The sequence below is a fragment of the Plutella xylostella genome, chromosome 25 (assembly GCF_932276165.1).
Source record: "Plutella xylostella chromosome 25, ilPluXylo3.1, whole genome shotgun sequence".
NCBI lineage: Eukaryota > Metazoa > Arthropoda > Insecta > Lepidoptera > Plutellidae > Plutella > Plutella xylostella.
Window position 1 is genome coordinate 6769564 of NC_064005.1, and position 20107 is coordinate 6789670.

Below are 20107 nucleotides of genomic sequence, written 5' to 3' on the forward strand. Positions count from 1 at the left end.
TGAGCGCATTTTAAAACCGGAATTGATTTTCTGATTAAATATGTAGATAAGTACTAAGAAGGTATTAAGATCCGATCAGGCGTGAAGGTTGCTGTTGGATTTATGGGGTAAAAAGTTGTCTTTGTCTCACCCCCATTATCAATTTTCTCTTGATAAATAATGCTAAAATTAATGCCGTAACTTTTAAATGTTTGGAAAGGACCAACAAATAAATGATCCCGGGTTTGTTAGCAACTTGCAAGTGTAGATAGAGTGAGATCATTATAGGATCTAAGTACCTACCTACTGCATAGATACAGAGTTTGGTTGCCTGGGTTGGCCGTATAGGCAGCGGCGTATATCCAATAAGAAACAAGTGGCTTCTGGCTGCAATTAGTCATTAAACTAATATGGCAGTAGTTTAAAACAAAATTTAGGCCATTAAACGTAGACTTTGCGGGGTTTGATTACTACGATGCATATTGCAACGCAATTTTATAGCGAGGAACTGCATAAGTGCACGGTAATAAATGTGCAATGTGCATCGGAGCGGGGGGCGGTGCGCGGGGCGCGGGGCGGGGGCGAGCGCGCGGGAGGGGCGCCAGTCGCATCGCGAGCGCGCGCCGAGTCACGCGTGCTTCCGGTGGCACAGCGCGCGAACAACACGCACGACGGAGCCCGACGAGAAAACCATGGTGTCCGTGGGCGCGTGGCGGCGGCGCAACACCGACGAGTGCGACGACCGCTTCGACCCCGGCGCCTCCTCCTCCAGCTCCGGCGTGCCGCGCGCGCCGCCCAACTGCGCGCGCTGCCGCAACCACCGGCTCAAGGTGGAGCTGAAGGGCCACAAGCGCTACTGCAAGTACCGCTACTGCAACTGCGAGAAGTGCCGGCTGACGGCGGACCGGCAGCGCGTGATGGCGCTGCAGACGGCGCTGCGGCGCGCGCAGGCGCAGGACGAGGCGCGCGCGCGGGCGCTGGACGGCGCGCCGCCGCCGGGCGTGGAGCTTGAGCGCCCCGAGCCGCCCGTGGTGAAGGCGCCGCGCTCGCCGCCGCCGCCGCCGCGCTCGCTGGGCTCCACCAGCGGGGACTCCGTGCCCGGCTCGCCGGTGGTGTCGCCCTACGCGCCGCCGCCCGCGCCCTCCGCGCCGCCGCCGCCCCTGCCGCCGCTGTTGCCGCCGCAGCAGCCAGGTCAGTCCCTGCTCCTAGTAACGGTCCCGCACAGGTGGTCGCAGTGAACCGGTTGCCCGAGGCCGGCGCCCGCGCGCTCGCCTTAAACGTTCCATTCATACCTCACACGTCATACGGTTATAAGTTGCGAGGGGCAACCTGCTGCTCCCTTCTCATTATACACGTAATTATTGTCATTACGATCTATTACTATGTCATTGTGTTACAGGACTCTAACAAATACTTACCCTTCCTTTAGTCAAGTAAAGTCTATACAGGATGTCCGACGGAATGACATAAAAGAAAACTACTGTTTTTACTATGAAATTAGATGTCGGTACTTCACTATTTCTACTTGATACCTATCTCACAATTGTATATTAAACAAACCTAAAAAGGTAGTAATATAGGCATTAGAAGAATGTAATTGTCTAATTATGTAGGCAGGTAAACTAAGTAGTTATTTACTTTTATATTTACATTACCTTCATACGAATTGAGGCTTACCTATGATGTAGGTAGGCTTTACGGTAAAACCTAACATTAAACCGGAGGAGTTTATATTATACTTGAAACGGAAGCAAGAGAAGTGCCACAATCATCATCAGATCCACTTCTGGACATAGGCCTATCCAAAGATCATTTTTCAAAATCGATAATCGCAGCACCTAACATAACCAGCTCTTCCCGATTTTGACGTTTAATCGGCAATCTATGACCATTTTTACACCTAACATTAGTAATGCACCTAAGATTCATGTACAATTGTACATATTATTACAAGTCTTATTTAACTAAAATTAACAACTGTCTTTTTTGAGGGGACCGACTTAATTTTCCATCCTGTACTGCATAGGCATTTATCTTCGTTAATAATTTAATATTAGAGTAAAGTCTACAAACTGCAGATTTTATTTTACTCGATACCTACTATTACCTACCCTTGGGTCTTACTATGAACACTTTTTTTAAGCTGATAACATGTCCATCGCTTCGGTATGACTTGGCCAATAGACATAGGCCACTGGATAGCAAGATTAGTTCGCTCTCAGTACCCATAGATCTATAAAATAGTTTAAAACGAATAATAACAAATGTATTTTCTCTGATTCTAATCATCAACCTGATGATTATGGGTAATTATGGACCTCAAAGGCTTCAAATAAGTAGATATTTCAAGTCGTCGGCTTCGTAATTATAAGGTTCTGTAAAGAACGTCACTTTTTTGTATATATAGGATGTTGCCAAAAGGGCATACATGTTGTAGTTGTACTCATGAATAACTAAGTCGTATTTTTTTATAAAATGCTTGTCTCACATTCCATAACCATAAGGCTGTTGCTAGGTCCGACTCATCCTAACTAATATTATAAATGCGAAAGTAACTATGTCTGTCTGTCTGTCTGTTACTCTTTCTCGCCAAAACTACTGAACGGCTTTGAATGAAATTTGGTATACATATGGTCTAGACCCTGGGAAAGAACATAGGCTACTTTTTATCCCGGAATTCCCACGCGAAAACTTTTTAAGGCGAAGCGAAGCGCGCGGGAACAGCTTGTATAATATATATGGTTATTTATTGTATCAGAAAGGATAGTGCGTGAGTCTCAGTGGCTGACTGTCCAGGAAACTCCTAACGTATTTAAGGAACAAGTTATACGTCACTCGATCACCTCAATATTGTCAATATCATCTCGTGCACCTTATTTTAAAAGAAGATTAAAAAGTCTAACCAAATCTAGAGGTAGAGTCTACTGAACCCCTCCATTTTCTGTCCCTTATGCCTAGATACATTATAGTTGCCTAGTGAAGGCATGATAGATATATTATAAAGATTGGTGGAATTGCGAATCAGAAAGGTGTAAGCTAGCTTGACAAATATACAAAGGAGAGCTGACATGTGCTCCATACTTTTAATACATAAAGATAGAGTCGTTGATAGCGTTGCAGCGCACAGTTGGTCGAACGAAAATTATAAATTAATGCGAACATTCGTAATTTTTTCCTGTATTACTATTTCCGAAAGACAGAGTGACAACTCAGACGAGACTCCATCGTTGATATGGTCATCAAGGTGAAACTCATACGGTTATTTATTATTTCAATAATTGTTTTAGGAAAATCTCATCAAATCTTAGTGGCGTTTTATTGTGCATGCCTACCTTACTTACAATTTTATTGTACGAAATGATTGAGAACGTTATCTTGTATATAGTTACAATGTTATCACAATTGGCAATGTCGCTGTGACCGCACACCGCCTTATCATACCTAAATACATACATGTATACGTTTCGGACAATGACAGTTGCATAGACCCTCGCCTTTGCCTGCGAAACTCGCAAAGAAACTATTTTATCATTGATATAATTAAGCAATTAATAATACTGATGAATGACCAATAAATTAAACGGTCGAACGCGCGCGACTGTTGTCATGTCATGGATTCGTAAAGAAATGTAAGGTCTAAAAGTAGGTCATGCGTTTTTCGAACCGCATTGCTCTGGTACTCAACTTGATACCTTGGTATCTGAGCTTATCGCTATAAACTACTTATCTACCATTCCAAATAAATAGGGTGAATTGAGAATGGCAGTTTTAATTTATAATTTGAATAAAATATTATTATCATGTTAATACATGTGTTGGTCGGAGAGGTCTTTCCTCATTTATCTTTTGCTATCAGTGCATCAGGCAGAGGTAATCTGAACTGAATTACAGATATGATGTCAGCTCAACAAATTGTACACACCTACTGTATCAATATTTATAATTACTTGCAACAAACAAACTGAAGATGTAAACTTCAAAAACTTTAATTGAACTTCTACACATATAATATTTCCACGTACTCAGACATGTGACTAGATATTTTGCTTAACACTATTCAGTCATTTGTAATTAAACAACCTTTTCCTAGGTCTTATACAGTGTCCGGTTTGTTCCCTGGCTCTCTAATCTTCCACTCAGCACAATATTCCTCTTCACATACCTCTAACATCCGCGTATATGCTTTCACACGATCCGAACCAAACGCCGCTTACATTTGAACATAAACTATCGTCAAACGGTGAAAATTGCATTGGACATATTAGTATTATTACACGCCACACATCATGGACTGCAGTTTGATTTATAACGCATCATAAAATACGTTTGGGATTATCATAAAATGTGAGGACATGCCTGCGGTTTACATTGCCTTGGTTGGGTTCCTTTAGGATTGTGATCTATTCGATTGGTCCGTTCAGTATTTTTCCTTTTTCAAAAAGCCAATTACGAAAAAAGCTGTGGATATGTCAGCCCTGTGTTCCTGTAAAATGTCCTTTATTCAGTCACGCGTCGCCCGCGGTCAAAGGATCCAGAACAATGACGTTATCTCGGTGCTCGAGTGGGTAATTTAGCGCAATGATTGATATGAAATCCTACGTCTTTATCATCTGTTGCTAGCCTATCTCCAGTAGCAAGAAAGGTTGCGGTCGCACTTTCTATAGGTAGTGATCGTGGTCACTGAATTTTATTTGAGGTTTTTGAACATGGCTTTCTTCTATGATTCCTCTGCGTCCTCATAGGTATTGTGAATTTTAAGTTTTATCTTCGCACTTATTTTTTTGAAAAGAAAACTAGGCAAAAGAACACCTGTAATTTTGGTCCCAAAATTTGTAAGAGAAATACACTTTTACAATGTTTTTAATAAATAAAAGTTGGTGAATACCTAAGTACCTACTTCACAATAGAAAATGGCTGAAAGCTACATTTTGTTGAAAACCTTCCAAGTAAGTTGCTATTTCATGCTATAGGCACAATACAGACAAGGTACAAAAAAATATATGATGTCGGAGGTCAGTTCACTATCTCACGACAATGCAGCCCGACGTCATCAATCCACCTTATCTTTGTTACCCAACTATTTATTTTAACATACAAGATTATGCGCCCAAGCTTCACTTGCTATATATATAAAAAAAAGTTTTTTGTTGAAACTGACAGTTTTCTACCATAAATTACGTGAAATAGTAACACATAGACATAAAAATTCAGTCAAATAAAAAGTCCAGTTTTCTTATATGTACAAACTAAATTATATTGCCACAAACTTATCTGTTCCGGTGACAGCTCACGTAAATGTGTAGGTAATATTTCTTCATTCTATAAGATTTTAAGTTTACAGGTAGTGGTAATTCGCTCTTGTGGTTTTAATTAACCCATCTAATCTATATTAATATAAAATTCATTAGTAAATAATGAGATATGGATCAATTTAGTTCGCTCTCACCGGAACAGATAAGTTTGTGACACTGTAAGTAGTAGGTGTATGTGATTTTTTTTCTAATTTCTACCCTAGGCCCTGGCATGTATGTCGGTGACAAGCCCTACAGAGATGCTCTAGACAAGGGTTTGTCATCGTGAAACAAACGAGAAACAAACTAACACTTTCACATTTGTATAGATAGATATCGATTATTTTATCATTCGTTAATTGCTCATTCAGTAATTAAAATAAGTAGCAACATTTTTCATTGAAATGTTATCATTATTACACTTTGGTGGAATATTTTAGTACCTAGATCTCAACAGCAGTTGTTTTATTTCTTAATTTTATCGATTTTAGCGTGATAAAACTTCGTTAGAATGCAAAAACCAACACGATTTGGAAGGCGAATTTAAGTTATTATGTATATTTTGTTCCTAGTTAGTTTTTCTTGCAGCTTTAATTATATCAGTTTATAATTTGTCCACTGCTGGAGATAGACCTCACACAAACCTCCTCCTCCAGTATTTAAATAGTGTTAACGAGAAAAATGCGTTGGATATTCGTTTTGTATGATAGTGCATTTTGTTATCACTATCTCTGCGTCCTTGCAAGCTGTGGCTACAAAGTCACGCACGGCACATCACACTTCGTTCTTGCCAGATAACAGACCAAATTAATGCATATCGGTCATGCAGTCTTATCATTATCACTCATTAATAATGGGGTTGCAGAGGTGTAATATTATCATGTAATAATTAATCAAACAGTTTAAAGTTTGGTTAGGAAAATCTCTAAATTAAACAGATCAAATATGAGTTTTGGTTAAGGAAAAAGATCTTGCCATAAAAACTACATATACACACACACAAATTTATTTTTTGAAATACCTTATGCTTCTGTAAAATACTGTATCAAACTTGGTTTTAACTTTTTTACGGTAATACAGTTTTCGGCAAGAGTAAAATCTTTTCACGCGAGCCACCACCCAGTCAGTTCCTCAAAGACCCTAAGCTGGAGTTTACGGCTATACCTTTTCCTTATCTAACCTTTTTTCGGGACCCCTATTTTATCTACCCCGCCCCTTCATAAACGAGGGTGGAATTATATGTTTGTCTCGCTCGCACTGCAGATCGAGCCCCTGGGATTCCGCCGCGATAGGCCGGCGCGAGGGGCAGGGGCGGTTGTAAGAGGCCATTTACCGGGGGTGGGGATGCCTTGTAAATAGCCATGTGTACTTAATACCGTCGTTATGTGCTTAGCTTTTCTATTGATGGTCTGTTAATGTGTTTAGTTTTTATGCGTTTGTGTGTATTAGCGTGGATTGGTAGTTAGGAACTGAAACCCACTGACAGGCAAGCGTAGCCCTTATGCCTGCTGGACTGTGGACCTTAGACAGGTAGCTGGTAGTGGCTGAGGAAGGCCGAGGACAGAGTGTTCTGGCGCTCCTTGGGAAAGGCCTATGTCCAGTACGATGATGATACGGCTACGGGCTGCTGATGATGATGACTTTGAAGCAGATGCTAACTGATGGGCAAAATTATAGTTTTAGAGATACTTTTTCACAAACAAATAAATGGGATACTAATGAAACTTAAAATTTTGTAGCAGTTTTTACGCAGGGGATAAAAAACAGAATGAAATTACAGATACGGGAAGAACGTTGGGTATATTTCTCGAGTTGCCTCCAACCTGGAGAGCTGTCTAAGCTTAGACATAACTTGAGATCTAGCTCGTAAGTTTGTACTGACAACCGTGCCACTAGGGGTGTAGGTCACACCGTGGACAAAATGGTTAGGGTTGTCGCTGTTAAAAGTGGTGATTTTTCGTTAATAAAAGCATAATCATTACAGGGATATGAAATGTATGTGGGAAAAAAATATTATGAACACTATTATAGTCTACTACATATCTCCATTCCATCCAGTCTTCACATAACTAATCAGAGGTTTTACTCGGTTACTTAAAATGTTTCAGAAGCTATACCCAAATAAATTGCTTCCAATAACATCAATCAAATTTTCCCTTAACCAATTTACAGTAAAGGCGTCCGCAAACCCAGCGTTTTACGACGGCCCGCTCGTCTGCGAGCGCCCTTATTTCCGTAGAGACGCGCGCAGAATTGATTAACTAAATTGAATCGCGACGGCTGTAAAAATGTGGTAAAAGTTGGCGCTGATTCATATTCTGTATGATGTATGTCTACTTACTTACGTACTTTATTTTTATGAATGCTTAGCTTAGGTTGGTATGTATACACGGTTTTATTATTATTACTTAAAAAAGACTTTGCTTGTTAGTTTGTATTACATATTTAACTATTTTGTTGATCATGATTTCAATTTACATATATGACAAATTAAAAACACCACTTTAAAAAAATACAGTGAAAAAAAAATGTCGTACTGATGACCACAAATGTAGTTAGTATCTCTCAAATATTCCAGAACATCTAGACATTCTAGACGAAGCTGACATGTAAATTCGTGTTTTATTTTCGGCAACCCTACGTCGCAGGATAGGGGTACGTTTTACGGGCAGTCTGCTTTCATTGCCGCGCTCGTTCCGTCGGGCAAGGTCGGCCGCCACCGAAACGTAAACACCGCACAAACTTGCGATTGTCTGCTACTTCTCGCGTGTCGGTGACAAACACTAGAAAGAAAGAAAAAATATTTATTTCTAGCTTAGCTAGAGCTGCTACTGTATCTTACAATCCTTAAGCAGCATTGCATATATGTGTCAAAAGTTACATAGTTAAGAAAATAAATACAAATAAACGTCGAACTGCTTAAAAACTACGAACTGTGGAATCGATTATAAATGTTCCATGATATTGATGACGTCTGTCAGTCAGTCAACGGTAGAGCGTTCCGACCGCCGCGTTTCAGCCTTCACTCTGTGGCCGACATTTCACATTTCCTCAAGCTCTGAGCCATTGCATCCGTCTCAGCATTCATTCATTTGAGTTAAGTCCTCGCCTGGATATTCCGTTTTCTTTGTAGACTTGCACGTGCTGTTTTTGAAAGCTTTGTTTTTGAGAAATATACAGGACATTTTGTTATTATGTTATTTAAATAAACGCTTTTTCTTTCTTATTTTAGAGGGACAAGTTATAATCGCCCACAACTATACTATAATAATACATAGAATGGACTCTATCAATCAGTTTGTTTAAACAACAAGATAGAGTCGTGGTCACCACAGCTCTCCGCCACTTCGTTTTTCGTAAGCTGGAGTGAACCCTCCGACACAGTTCATCACATCACATCCAGCACCCAGTAAGTCCGTACACTTCCAAAGTAATCCATTCAATAAGGAAGACAGACCAAGTTCCAACCTAATCCATTACTTCACAGCTCTCGAACAAAAGGCATAAAAAGTATTACTTATTAACGGATTCTCCACCAGACCGAATTCGGAGTCCGATACTCGGTTAACCTATAAAATTGGCTTTCGGCCAAAACTCCCGACATAGCCAAAGCAAAGTCTCACCTTATTAGCTAGGCAGGAAAGTGTAAAGTTGATTGGGTGCGACCCGTGATGTTCGGCTTGATACGATTGCAGTTTTGAAACAGCTGTTTCACGATTGTTGGTTAATTCTTACAAAGTGTGATGCTAGGGAGTGGGTATGGTCATAAAATGAACGTATGGAAATTGTTAAGTGGGAAGTTTCATTAAATCATAATAATAATAAATTCATTTATTTCAGGTAATTTTTCATAATTACAAAAATAACCCATAGTTGTTGTTAGTAACAATAGCCCTTATTTCTATGTTAGTAGACAGAATACACAACAACATAAATTAACCCCCTTATTCATAGTAAAGTTATAGAACGTTTTGACTATTGAACTGTTTTGTTCAGTTCCTTCCTTAGCAGTTCAGTTCAATAGCTAAAACGTTCTATAACTTTTCTATGAACAAGGGGGTAAGTATTTGTTGTATAATTTTATAAATATGCAAAACACACGCGTTGTGCATTTTCTTAGATATAAAATGTAATTTGAATTCTAATCATTCGCCTAAGAGTTAATAAAAGATTATAATTAATATGGAGATAATATATTTTATGTGATACAGGGTGATTTGGGTCATAGTGCTAACTGCTAATGATGAGGAAGCTCCACTAACATCACTCGACACTCTTAATTAATTAAGTAAATGGAAATATCATTCAGAGGAGAAATTGTAACTACAGAAAGGCAGCTGAACGATTTTGATGAAATTTAGTATGGAGTTAGCTGAGACCCTGGATTAACACATAGGCTACTTTTATAGCGGTATTCCCACGGGAAAACTTTTTAAGGCGTAGGAAAGCCCGCGGGAACAGCTAGTAATTTGTGAATGCAAATTTCACAAAAAATATAATGAACACAATTTAGACTTTCTTCATAAAAAATCTGCAGACAGGGTGATTCAAAAAGTTAAAAACTAAACTACAATAATCCCGGCTGATTGAAAAGGGGTATTCAGGGTATTCGTTAAATTAAAATCGTTAATTTTGCCTCGTCCGCGCTGGATCGTAAAACCTGACAAAAAGGACCGAACCCGGGACCTCCACACACATAGTAAAAAGTACAAACAGAAAGTTTTTATGACTTTGTTTGCGAGTTTTGCGACTATCAACCGGGTACTGTCCGTTCAGTTCGCGCTTGCCGCTCAAGAATGTCCTAGGATTTTACTATTATAAAGGGGAGTTGTTTATCCAGCAGTGGAACAATATTGTACAGACTTTTTAAATAAGAGACTTGGCCTTTCTACGGCCAGAAACCGACCTTTTCCTATTTTGTTTGAGTGTAAATATGATGTGACCAATATAATAAAGAAGAATCTTAGTGTCTGGCGTAACACACGGCTCACGTTTCTTTGGGCAATCACGAAATAAACGTATTCTACTTCAATATTAGTACGTATGGATACTTTATACGTCCATTTTATTGCTTTCGACGCATATTTTTGTTGTCATTGATATGACCATTATTTTATTATGAAATTGATATTAATGATAAAAAAAACACTGCCGCAGATGTCTAGATTGATGAAAACTCTAGCTTTTCCATTATATTATAGGTATAGGTATTCTAGGTAGGTCTTTACATTTCAATCCTTAAGCGTGGCTTTAATGTGCAATATAAATTACAAAACTCAGCTTCTGCAAGTAAATGTTATATTATAAATATAAATTTAAAAAGTGCAGAAGTACCTTCCTTTTCCACACCTGTACACCATTGCACAATTCGACTTCTGCATTTTTACGGCCAGTGTAAACCCCGCTTTACTTTCTTTTCTTTCTCAGTCCTGCAATGGCGCAATGGCGTTCCAGTGTAAGGAAAATGCAATTATCTGCGCAAACAAAAGCGCCTCGGACAAAGCCGTACGCGCGTAGCCAGGGGTCACTCCTGCTTACGAACAACCAAGCTTCGGAACTGACCACGTCTCTATCTCGTTGTATTAAACGTAGTGATTCCATAACAGACCCTGTAGTACAGGTTTTGCTATTTATGAAAACGAAAAAAGTTTACGTTTTCTCCTGTCATCTGCATACATTATCTGCCAAAAGTTTCATTATAGTTTCCATTAGAGGCGCCACTTAGTATGCGAGAAAACGTAAGCTTTTATAGTTTTCGACTAACTATCAAGCCTGTACTAGACCTGCAGCTCTCATTCGCTCGGTTTTCGCCTAGCTAGAGTGGCCGTACAGTTATAAAAGTGCAACAAGTATGCGAAACGCTCACCCGTAGTAGTGTATCTCCACTTGCTTTTACGACCCATAAAAGGGGTTTACGATGAGTCGGATAATACCATCCAGCTAAAAGGTTTCGGGCGCTCCGTAGTGTGGTGTGCTGAAAAAAAAAACAATTAGAAAAGCGCGACCTAGTTTTTTTTTCAGTACCTGCTACTGGCTATTAGAAATTAGTCGTTGCGTTGCATTGTTGTAGAATCATGTAAGACCTAAGTAGCATTGAAAACATCTCAGCAAGGATATATCAGATCGTATATTTACCAGCTAGATCAGTGTTACCTCCTGAAGGCCTAGCACGGGGCGCAAGACGCGCACGCCCTCACTCATATCGTGCGGCTTCGAGAGCGAGTGCGACGGAAAACTTTTGTCACGTCTTGACATGCGGGTCTTGCGCTCCGTGCTAGGGGTGCTAGGCGTTTTGGACATGTCTGTCTATGGGCCAGGCCACAACACAGCGTTGCGACGTCGCATCGCAAAAATCTGCGACGGTACGGGAAAACTTCCAAAACAGTCGCAGAATTTTGCGATGCGACGTCGCAACGCAGTGTTGTGGCCTGGGCCTATGTACCCAATTATAAATTGTACATGTACATGGTAGCAGATGGTTAGATACCACTCTCCCCACCATACCATATTATCTCTCTTGAGAATAAGGTACCCTATACACTATCACAAAATTTTCACAAAAACGGTTTCAGTGTTTGTATGTATGTGTGTGTATCCAAGTCAATAAAACATATTTCCCCCTTTTCACCATACTTATCTGTTTCTTATACCCATAAAACATGTAACCAAAAACGACGTAACATGTTCCCGTATGAACGATGAAGAATTTTATTATAACAATTTGCATTGTTATATCTCTATCTTTATATGATATCTTTTGGTCATAAAATATGCTATGTAATTAAAAGAGTAACTTTTTATCTACAACAATGCGGTTTGTTGTAAAAGCGACAGGTAATGGTATGGTAATGATGCAGGCATTTAATTTATATTGTGAATTGTGAAATGAGTACAAGATATAGGTATTCTAGAAAATTGCTACAAATGGAGCATAAATGTGAAAATACATTCATGCACAATTTACACTCTCTATATTTTCTTAGAGATGGAAACTTTTTAACATATTTTAGTTCACTTGCTACTAACTTTGGAAATTAGTTTAGTATCCCAAAAAAATTTACATCTAGTCTATATAGATAACCATTATTATATGCAATTCTCTGGTGGTGTTATCATGGGAACTTATTTAGGGTCTAAACTGCATTCCGAACCATAAGCTTACAATATGGATACCAGTTAAAACATTCGGAATACTTACGCCAACATCCACGGTGTTGACTAACCATCATTAACCCGCTCATTTCGCTCGCGTCAGCTCATAAAGACGACCCCCCCTCCCGACCCCCTCCAACTTAAAAGCTCGGAAACAAATCGCACAATAAACAAAAACCTATATAAAACTACAAAACATTTATTGCAACGGCCCATTTTATGTGCGTCAGTATCGTGAAGAGCTTACAGGCAGCGGTCCTAGACGTCGTAAATTAACATGAAATATGATAATTGCGAAACTCTCAAATATACGTGCATATTATTATAAATACTTACAGCGATTTAAGTGTGATTTGATGATTGTTGTTGGATGTTTTGTTGCCAATAAGCTGGCTCGCGGAACGACACATAAAATCCCGCTTAAGGAGGGTTACTTTTAGCTTGAAAAAAGTAATGAAAACTGTTTCGTAAACGGTACGCCCACGACGAGCAATGTAAAAGTTCCAGAGACAAATCACTACCAAAAAACGAATATTTTGATCAAATTCTAAATTAAATTTGATGTCGACATTTTGGAACTTATTATTCTTTCTTTCTATGTTGTCTATATCCCATTCCACGGAGAAAGACGTCTGACAGAACCCTTATTACATTCGAGTAAGGGCTGATTTTTCCATGGTCAGATAAGGGTTATCTGGGGAATAATTCTGATGCCGTCGTGACTGACTGTTTGTATTAGACAGTGACAGCTACAATTTTATTCGCCATTTTATCTGACCATTGAAAAATCAGCCCTAAGGGTACCTAATTAGTTTTTGTTTGTATCAGATGTCTTTCCCCGTGGAATGGGATATAGTCCAGGCATCGACGAATTAACGTTTTTTCATTACGTTTTTTGCCACGAAATAAAATCCTAATTTGTTCGTTTTTATACTAGTTTAGTAATTAAGGTAGTAAGTTTGTTCTTCGTTTTTTTTACCACTGTATATGGTATTGCAGACGAATTATGGTAAAAGGTAGAATAGACGCATCCTAACTAATATTATAAATGCGAAAGTAACTGTGTCTGTCTGCCTGTCTGTCTGTCTGTCTGTCTGTCTGTCTGTCTGTTACTCTTTCACGCCAAAACTACTGAACGGATTTGAATGAAATTTGGTATACATATAGTATAGACCCTGGGAAAGAACATAGGCTACTTTTTATCCCGGAATTCCCACGGGAAAACCATTTAAGGCGAAGCGAAGCTCGCGGGAACAGCTAGTATATAATATATGGACACACCGTCGAAAGGGTATAACTACACAATACAATTGGAAAATGAAATTGGTCGTTTGAATTCCTTTGTATGGAAAATGTGAGATGTGACGTGTAAACTGTAAATTCCAGGTCTAATTTGTCGATGAAAAAATGGGAAATTTTAGGTTTGGTTTTAACATTATCACGCTAAAATTACCTATCGACAATAGTCAAAATGTTTCGTGATGTGGCCTATGTTCTATTACTTTTTTTGCATTACCTATCGAAGTGTGCCTTTATACGGTGTTGGCATTTCCATAACGTTTGATAACGTTTACATTACATTACACTAATTAGTTTTTTATAGCTAGTTTCATTTGCTTGCAATTAAATTGTAGGAAGTATAAAACTAGCCATTCTTAATTAACTAGTCCAGTTAATCAGACGCGTCTCTTTCGGAAACAAAAATATGTAGCTGGATTGATTTACACCCCATAATAACTGATATTGATGAGTAAAAGCATACAATGTCGCTGCTTTTTAAAGTAAATTGAGAGATCAATATACCAGAGAGAGAAGAGAATTGATATAACTTATAAGAATTCGCAGTACCAAATAATATTGTCTACTTTCAAGGTATCATTACCTTTTATTTTGTTTAAAATATACTTACTATAGTTTATACACTATTGGCATTTTTAAACGTGATCACTTGGGAAGTGCCCCTGTTACCTTGCTATGTTGCGTTTTGATTTATTTGTGCCTACACATTTTTAACGATATCAACGATACTTCAATAACTCAACTCAAATTAGCTGTGACGCGACAAAGAAATTGATTGATTGATTAATACTGATTGAATTGTAATTTTCTCTGGCTTTTATCATTGTACTGCTGTGAAACGAAATTGAGGGGTTATTCTTGCTTAACGAAATACGAAGATTTTATACGCAGCAAGAGTGTCACTCTCTAACGAACGAACTAAAATTTTAACGCAATCGGCACGCTGAATACGACGACACAGAGAGTAACCCCCCCAACTTCGTATTTCGAACAAGAGTATACAGTGCTCCAAAATTGATAATGCGCATAGAAATCTTTGACAGATCGGTTGTTTTCGATTATGTGACACATGATATTGAGTCCTATTTCTTTCGAACAAGGTGCAAAATGCAAGTGTTATTTTTAAGGCTCTTACGATTTAATGATTCGGATGTGAAGATCTGCATGTGCATTATTAATTTTGGACAAGTGTACATCCATAGAGAGATCAAAATGAAAAGCGTGAAAATCTGAAGAACCTTTCAAAGTGTTTACAATGAATAAAAAACCTTACGGCATTTATTAAACATCTCATTGATTCCCGGATTCCATGGAATCCATGATGTAACCTCATTTCAGTCCACTGAACAATAGCTGGCATTCCTATAATAAAATCCAGAGGACATTCAAACATCTCGCTCGCAGATATAACCTCCTTTGAGTGTGAAATAAAGAAAGTTATTCATATAGTACCTTTCTGATAAATTGCAGCAATACTCTTTTCATGCGTCTTGTGTGGCCAGTTACAATTGATATACTGTTATAATGATTCTTTTCACATGTGTATCGTACGATTCGTAAGATAGCCTTTTATTTACTGTAAACTATTGTCGGCCACAGCCTTATCAGCAGCAGTTATGATACTCTGTATTTCTTCATGTTAAATTAGTCGGATATAATATGCCTTCTTCATTTGGTGTAACCTATAAAAGTTTATATTTACTGACAAAAGATTTTTATGAAATAAATTCTGGTTCAATTATTATATTCAAGAATTCCCAATATTCGTAAGGCAAATTTTCAAATGAAGTGCTTTTGACACGTATTACCTAATCTTGAATAAGTCTTATTACTATTATTATAATAGTACCTTTGAGAAATTAATAAGTATGTATGTTTACCATTTGGTTTCAATTACTTGCCCTCTATAGAACAGCATGCCTTTCAATGTGGTTGTATTCATTTAATCATTTGCTTGGCTACGACAACGGTGAAAAATGGAATGAAAAATTACAGTAGGCACAGTGGATTCTATTGTAACCATCGCAGGGTAACTAACTGAAGCAATTTGCGAAAATTCGTTACAAAAATAATTAACTATGTTAATTATACGACTTAATTAATTAATTAGTTCACAACGAAACGAACCCCACAACGTTCTATTCTGTAGTTCTAGACAAAACAAGGTATCACATTAATATCGAATTAACGTATAGCCATGTTTCAGCGGGGCCATAATAAAACCACAAATTGATATGGAGATACGATATAATCGCTTGAATGCAATTTCAGCGTAATTACACTGCGCGAAACTTGAACAATTTCGTTTCATTTCGGCGCACGCGCTCGTCTGGGGGGTTCCTCTATATTGACCAAAAACAACTTAAAGTTTAATAAAAGGAGATAGAGTCGAGGCTCGCTCGGTAGCGCTCCGAAACTTGGTTTTTCGTCATATAGAGTGACCCCTCTGGTGGTTTCTGGAGATCTTTCGCGCGTCATTGTGCATCGACACTATGGGCTGCCTCGGGGCTGTTTTCTGAATTCGACACAATTTATTTGCGCATATTGTTGCGAGAAAGCGATACTATTTGCCTTGAATCGACGGCCTGTCAGTGTGTTAACCTCAAAACGTTCTTTTGGTATTCTTTTCACTTTCAATTGAAGAGTTGGTTGAAAAGGAAGCATATACCTTAAGGTACCAAACATTTTTAAAGGAATAATTTTAATAAAAAAATTAAGCTGATTTTGGTAGCTATTCTGAAGGCAGAAATACTAATTTTAACGCTGTCAAACTATAAATTTTGCTAGCCATATTTGTCATTTACGGGAACACTTATAGAGTCGAATTTTAATGAAAGAAGTTAAGATTTTGACAGCTCTAAAATAAGAATTTTGGCCTTCAGAATCGACATCATTAATTTGACTTCCAAATCTAACTGTAAATTTTCACGCAACACAAATGGCAACATAGTTTCAAGTCGCGCCCGCTTGCTTCACTTGCATCTTGTCGTCCGGTTGGTTCACAATGCAGGGGTGGTCATCGAGGTTTGATGGGCTCCCACAAACTCAATTTTCTCCGAAATGGGTTAGGAGGCGGCATTGGGTCAGTACTACTGTAGGTTTGGTCCCGTCGGACCTAAGATTGATACATCTCACGCTGTGGAATTATGAACAGTGAAGTGAAGACGGTTATTAGTTCCGATTTCTTGGAAATATTTTTATTATTTAGGTATTTTGTAGGTTTTTTTCAGTATTTATATTTTTGCTTAGAATAATACCTAAAATACCGAGATACCTTTCTAAATAAACACAAAGTTATGATTAACAGACCAAACAATTCAAATCAAATAACAGAAAATTAAAGAGATTGATAATGCCTTTTGACTAAATTGGCCAGTCACTTCACTTATTAGTGGCTGACGGAGAATTCGCTAGACGTATACATAATACAAGAGCCATAATAAGGGTCCAAACACAAGTCCCAGTTGGTACCGAGACCGGCGAGTCTATCATGTCGCAGTCAAATAATTGTAGTGGGACAGTCCGCGGAATTCCCATAACAAGAGTGGCTTGTTGCACGAGAATTGACTGTAGCATAGTTGCGTCTTAGTTTCATATTGCAATAGTGTTATGCTGATTCTTGTTCAATTTCAGCTGAAGGTTTACTCAACAGTGTTGGGAGTCAAATTGCAGAATCTGTTGTGATAAAGTAGTGAGTCATTCCAACAGACCAAACGTATATTTTGAAAGATTATTATTTAAATAATATATATTCGGTTTAACTAAGAGTTAATTTTCCATCAGATGAATGAAATGAGAAGAAGAATGTAGTTGTCACTTTCTAACATTTTGGAGAGGCGACATCCAAATTATTTCTGGCTTATCAACTTTCTGACCATTCAAAATTAAGTAATTTATTCACGTGACGTAGGACTTACGGTCTAAAATATAAGCACTAAATACTGCTTTAAACAAAACAGCTATCTGAATCGAAATCAGTATAAAACTTATAAAACGTGCATTTAGTAGGAATTTAGTTAATAAGTTAGTGCATCCAGGAGACCTATTAAAGGGCTGCGGCGGCGGTGGGTCCCATCATTCGTAGGGCTCATAAAAATCTTATATCGGCCCGGGATACGAATACCATTATCTTACTCAGGACCCCTACAATAACAAATTTTATTCCGATTTTGTACATTTTATATCTTTTCCAGCGGTGAAATTAAAGTATTATAAACTCAACGAGATACAAGAGTGCTCTGTTGAGTCGTTAAATATTGTTCGCAGTCGTAAAACTCATAAGTTTGCGTTTTCGAATAAAAGTCACTCATGCAAAAAGTTGCGAGTCATCCGACTTGTTGCCGATCGATATGTGGCGAGAGCTTGTCACTCGATGGGATATTGTCTCATTCGAATTTGAATCGTAACAGATGACAGCTACAGTCGAATAAACATTTCTGTTAAACTGACACAACACGATGATCGTATTGCAGATTCAAATGTATTGTTCCAAGTTTGAGGCATTATCGGGGTAGATTTGATGATGCGGTCGCGAGTTGCGAGGGCAGTTTATTGCAAATTAATGAAATGGAAAACGGCGTCTACACTTTTTATATCTTTTTAAACGCCGAAAATGGAAATGGTCTGGAAAAACCGCCATCAAATATTTTAGTGCTTTGCCTATCCCTATCACGAAACAAAAATTAAGTATTCACGTTTCTCCATGCGGGTGTAATAAAATTGAGGCACTCTGAATAGCTCACTCAGCATATTTGGAATAGCGTGCGGTCGCCGGTAACAAGCTATAGCATTTCAAAGATGGCGTCAAGCGGCGCAGGCGCAGGGCACAATAACTCGCACACCTATCACTCACTCACATTGTGAGACAACTCAATGTACTCCTCGCGATGAAATCGTAAACTTTGTAATTAGTTTCACTATAGGACCCTTAATCCAGGACTCTTTGCGGCGAACCCAAATCGTAAATAAAGGAAACATAGGTTGTAAACAAGCGGGCAAGAATTTCGCTTGAGTACGCATTCCTCTAAGAAATCGTGCCTGTGCTTGGCAAATTTATCGGCCCTTCTGCCCCTCGCTACATATTTTCTCTGGAACTCCTGCGCATCGTTAAAATGGCGTAATAAACGTGCAATTATGACAGTAAAACTAAAAGTTATTACATGTAAAGCTGGTGGATGTTTAATTAGAGAATTCTATAAAGATGCAATAAAATATGATGGGCGATCTTCCCCACATACTTGTGCCTAGTTAGAGTAAGTTTCTGTAATCATTATTAGTAAGTTGGTATTAATTGGCCAGTGTGGCGCCAAGCCAAGGCCTAGGGATATTAATTTGCAATTGCATATTTTATACCTATACGGCGTTTCATCAAATAAGACGTGTGACACTAACAAAAACTACCGTTATTCGAATGTAATAAGGGTTTTGACCATAGACTTATATATATATATATATATACTGGCGTATAGACCAACAAAGCGAGCGAGGGAGAAGAAAATCCCTTACGGAAATTTGGCAAGATAGAAAAGGATAGCGAATCCAATGAAACTGTGACTGGTTTTGAATGACAGGTCGTCACAAGTCGGCACGCGGAAAATCAACACCTTAGTCTTTGGATTTTTTGCGGACATCGTTGTTTATTTTCAGTAAATCTAATTATATTAAACAATGGTTACATGTTCTGTAAGTGATTGTGGTGTTAATAATAGAAATAATCCTGAAAATTGCACAATTTACAGGTAAATACCCAAATCGTCATCACTGCCATGACGCGTTTATTTTTGGTTAAAAATTGTCTTTTCTCCTGTATCAAATATAAAATAATGCCTATAGTTTAGTTTACTTTCATATTTTGTGTAAGTGGAAGTCCATTTGTTGATAATTTACATGAATTTAGTAAATAACATTTTCTTCCAGTTATTTTACATGTACGCTAGGGATTGACTCAAATTAATCGATATAATTATCGATATTTTATGTACAACTTCATATAAAGTTATGTTACTCGAAACTGTACATGTTAAAATTATAATCATTAATCCCTAACTAAAACCAACTAATATAAAATTAAAATTAAACTAAAAAAAAGATGCTGGCCAGATCGCTGCCACTGTCGGGTAGGGTACGCGTTACCTCGCTGTATGGCGATGTTTATCCTTTGAGCGAGGTACGAGCCAGCCCTAGGGTCCCTTGTGACTTCTTTGAGCCTGCTGCCAATTTCTTTTAGCAGCCGACGCGCCGCCGGTCCCCACGGCCCTAGGGTTTCGACTCCGAAAGGCACAAACATGTACCCCTCTCCTAGGGATGCATATTTGCGGCCTTTCATCGTTTCCGCCCGCCCGGCCGCAACGCCAGCCTCTGTGGAGGTAGATGGAAGATGGGACGGT

General features: G+C 38.5%; 1 protein-coding gene across 5 annotated transcripts in view; it reads left to right on the forward strand.

Moving 5' to 3' along the window:
• The first annotated feature begins 570 nt into the window (after positions 1 to 570).
• The window catches only part of LOC105385626 (protein doublesex), a 109193-nt gene continuing 89656 nt past the window's right edge, over positions 571 to 20107 (forward strand). For 4 of the 5 annotated variants that reach the window (XM_048630440.1, XM_038107521.2, XM_038107519.2 and 1 more), the window contains exon 1: positions 571 to 1170. In XM_048630440.1, the coding sequence (XP_048486397.1) occupies positions 672 to 1170 (499 nt within the window). In that variant the 5' untranslated portion in view covers positions 571 to 671. The remainder of the gene's footprint in view (positions 1171 to 20107) is intronic. The other variant, XM_038107517.2, reaches the window with a different exon arrangement.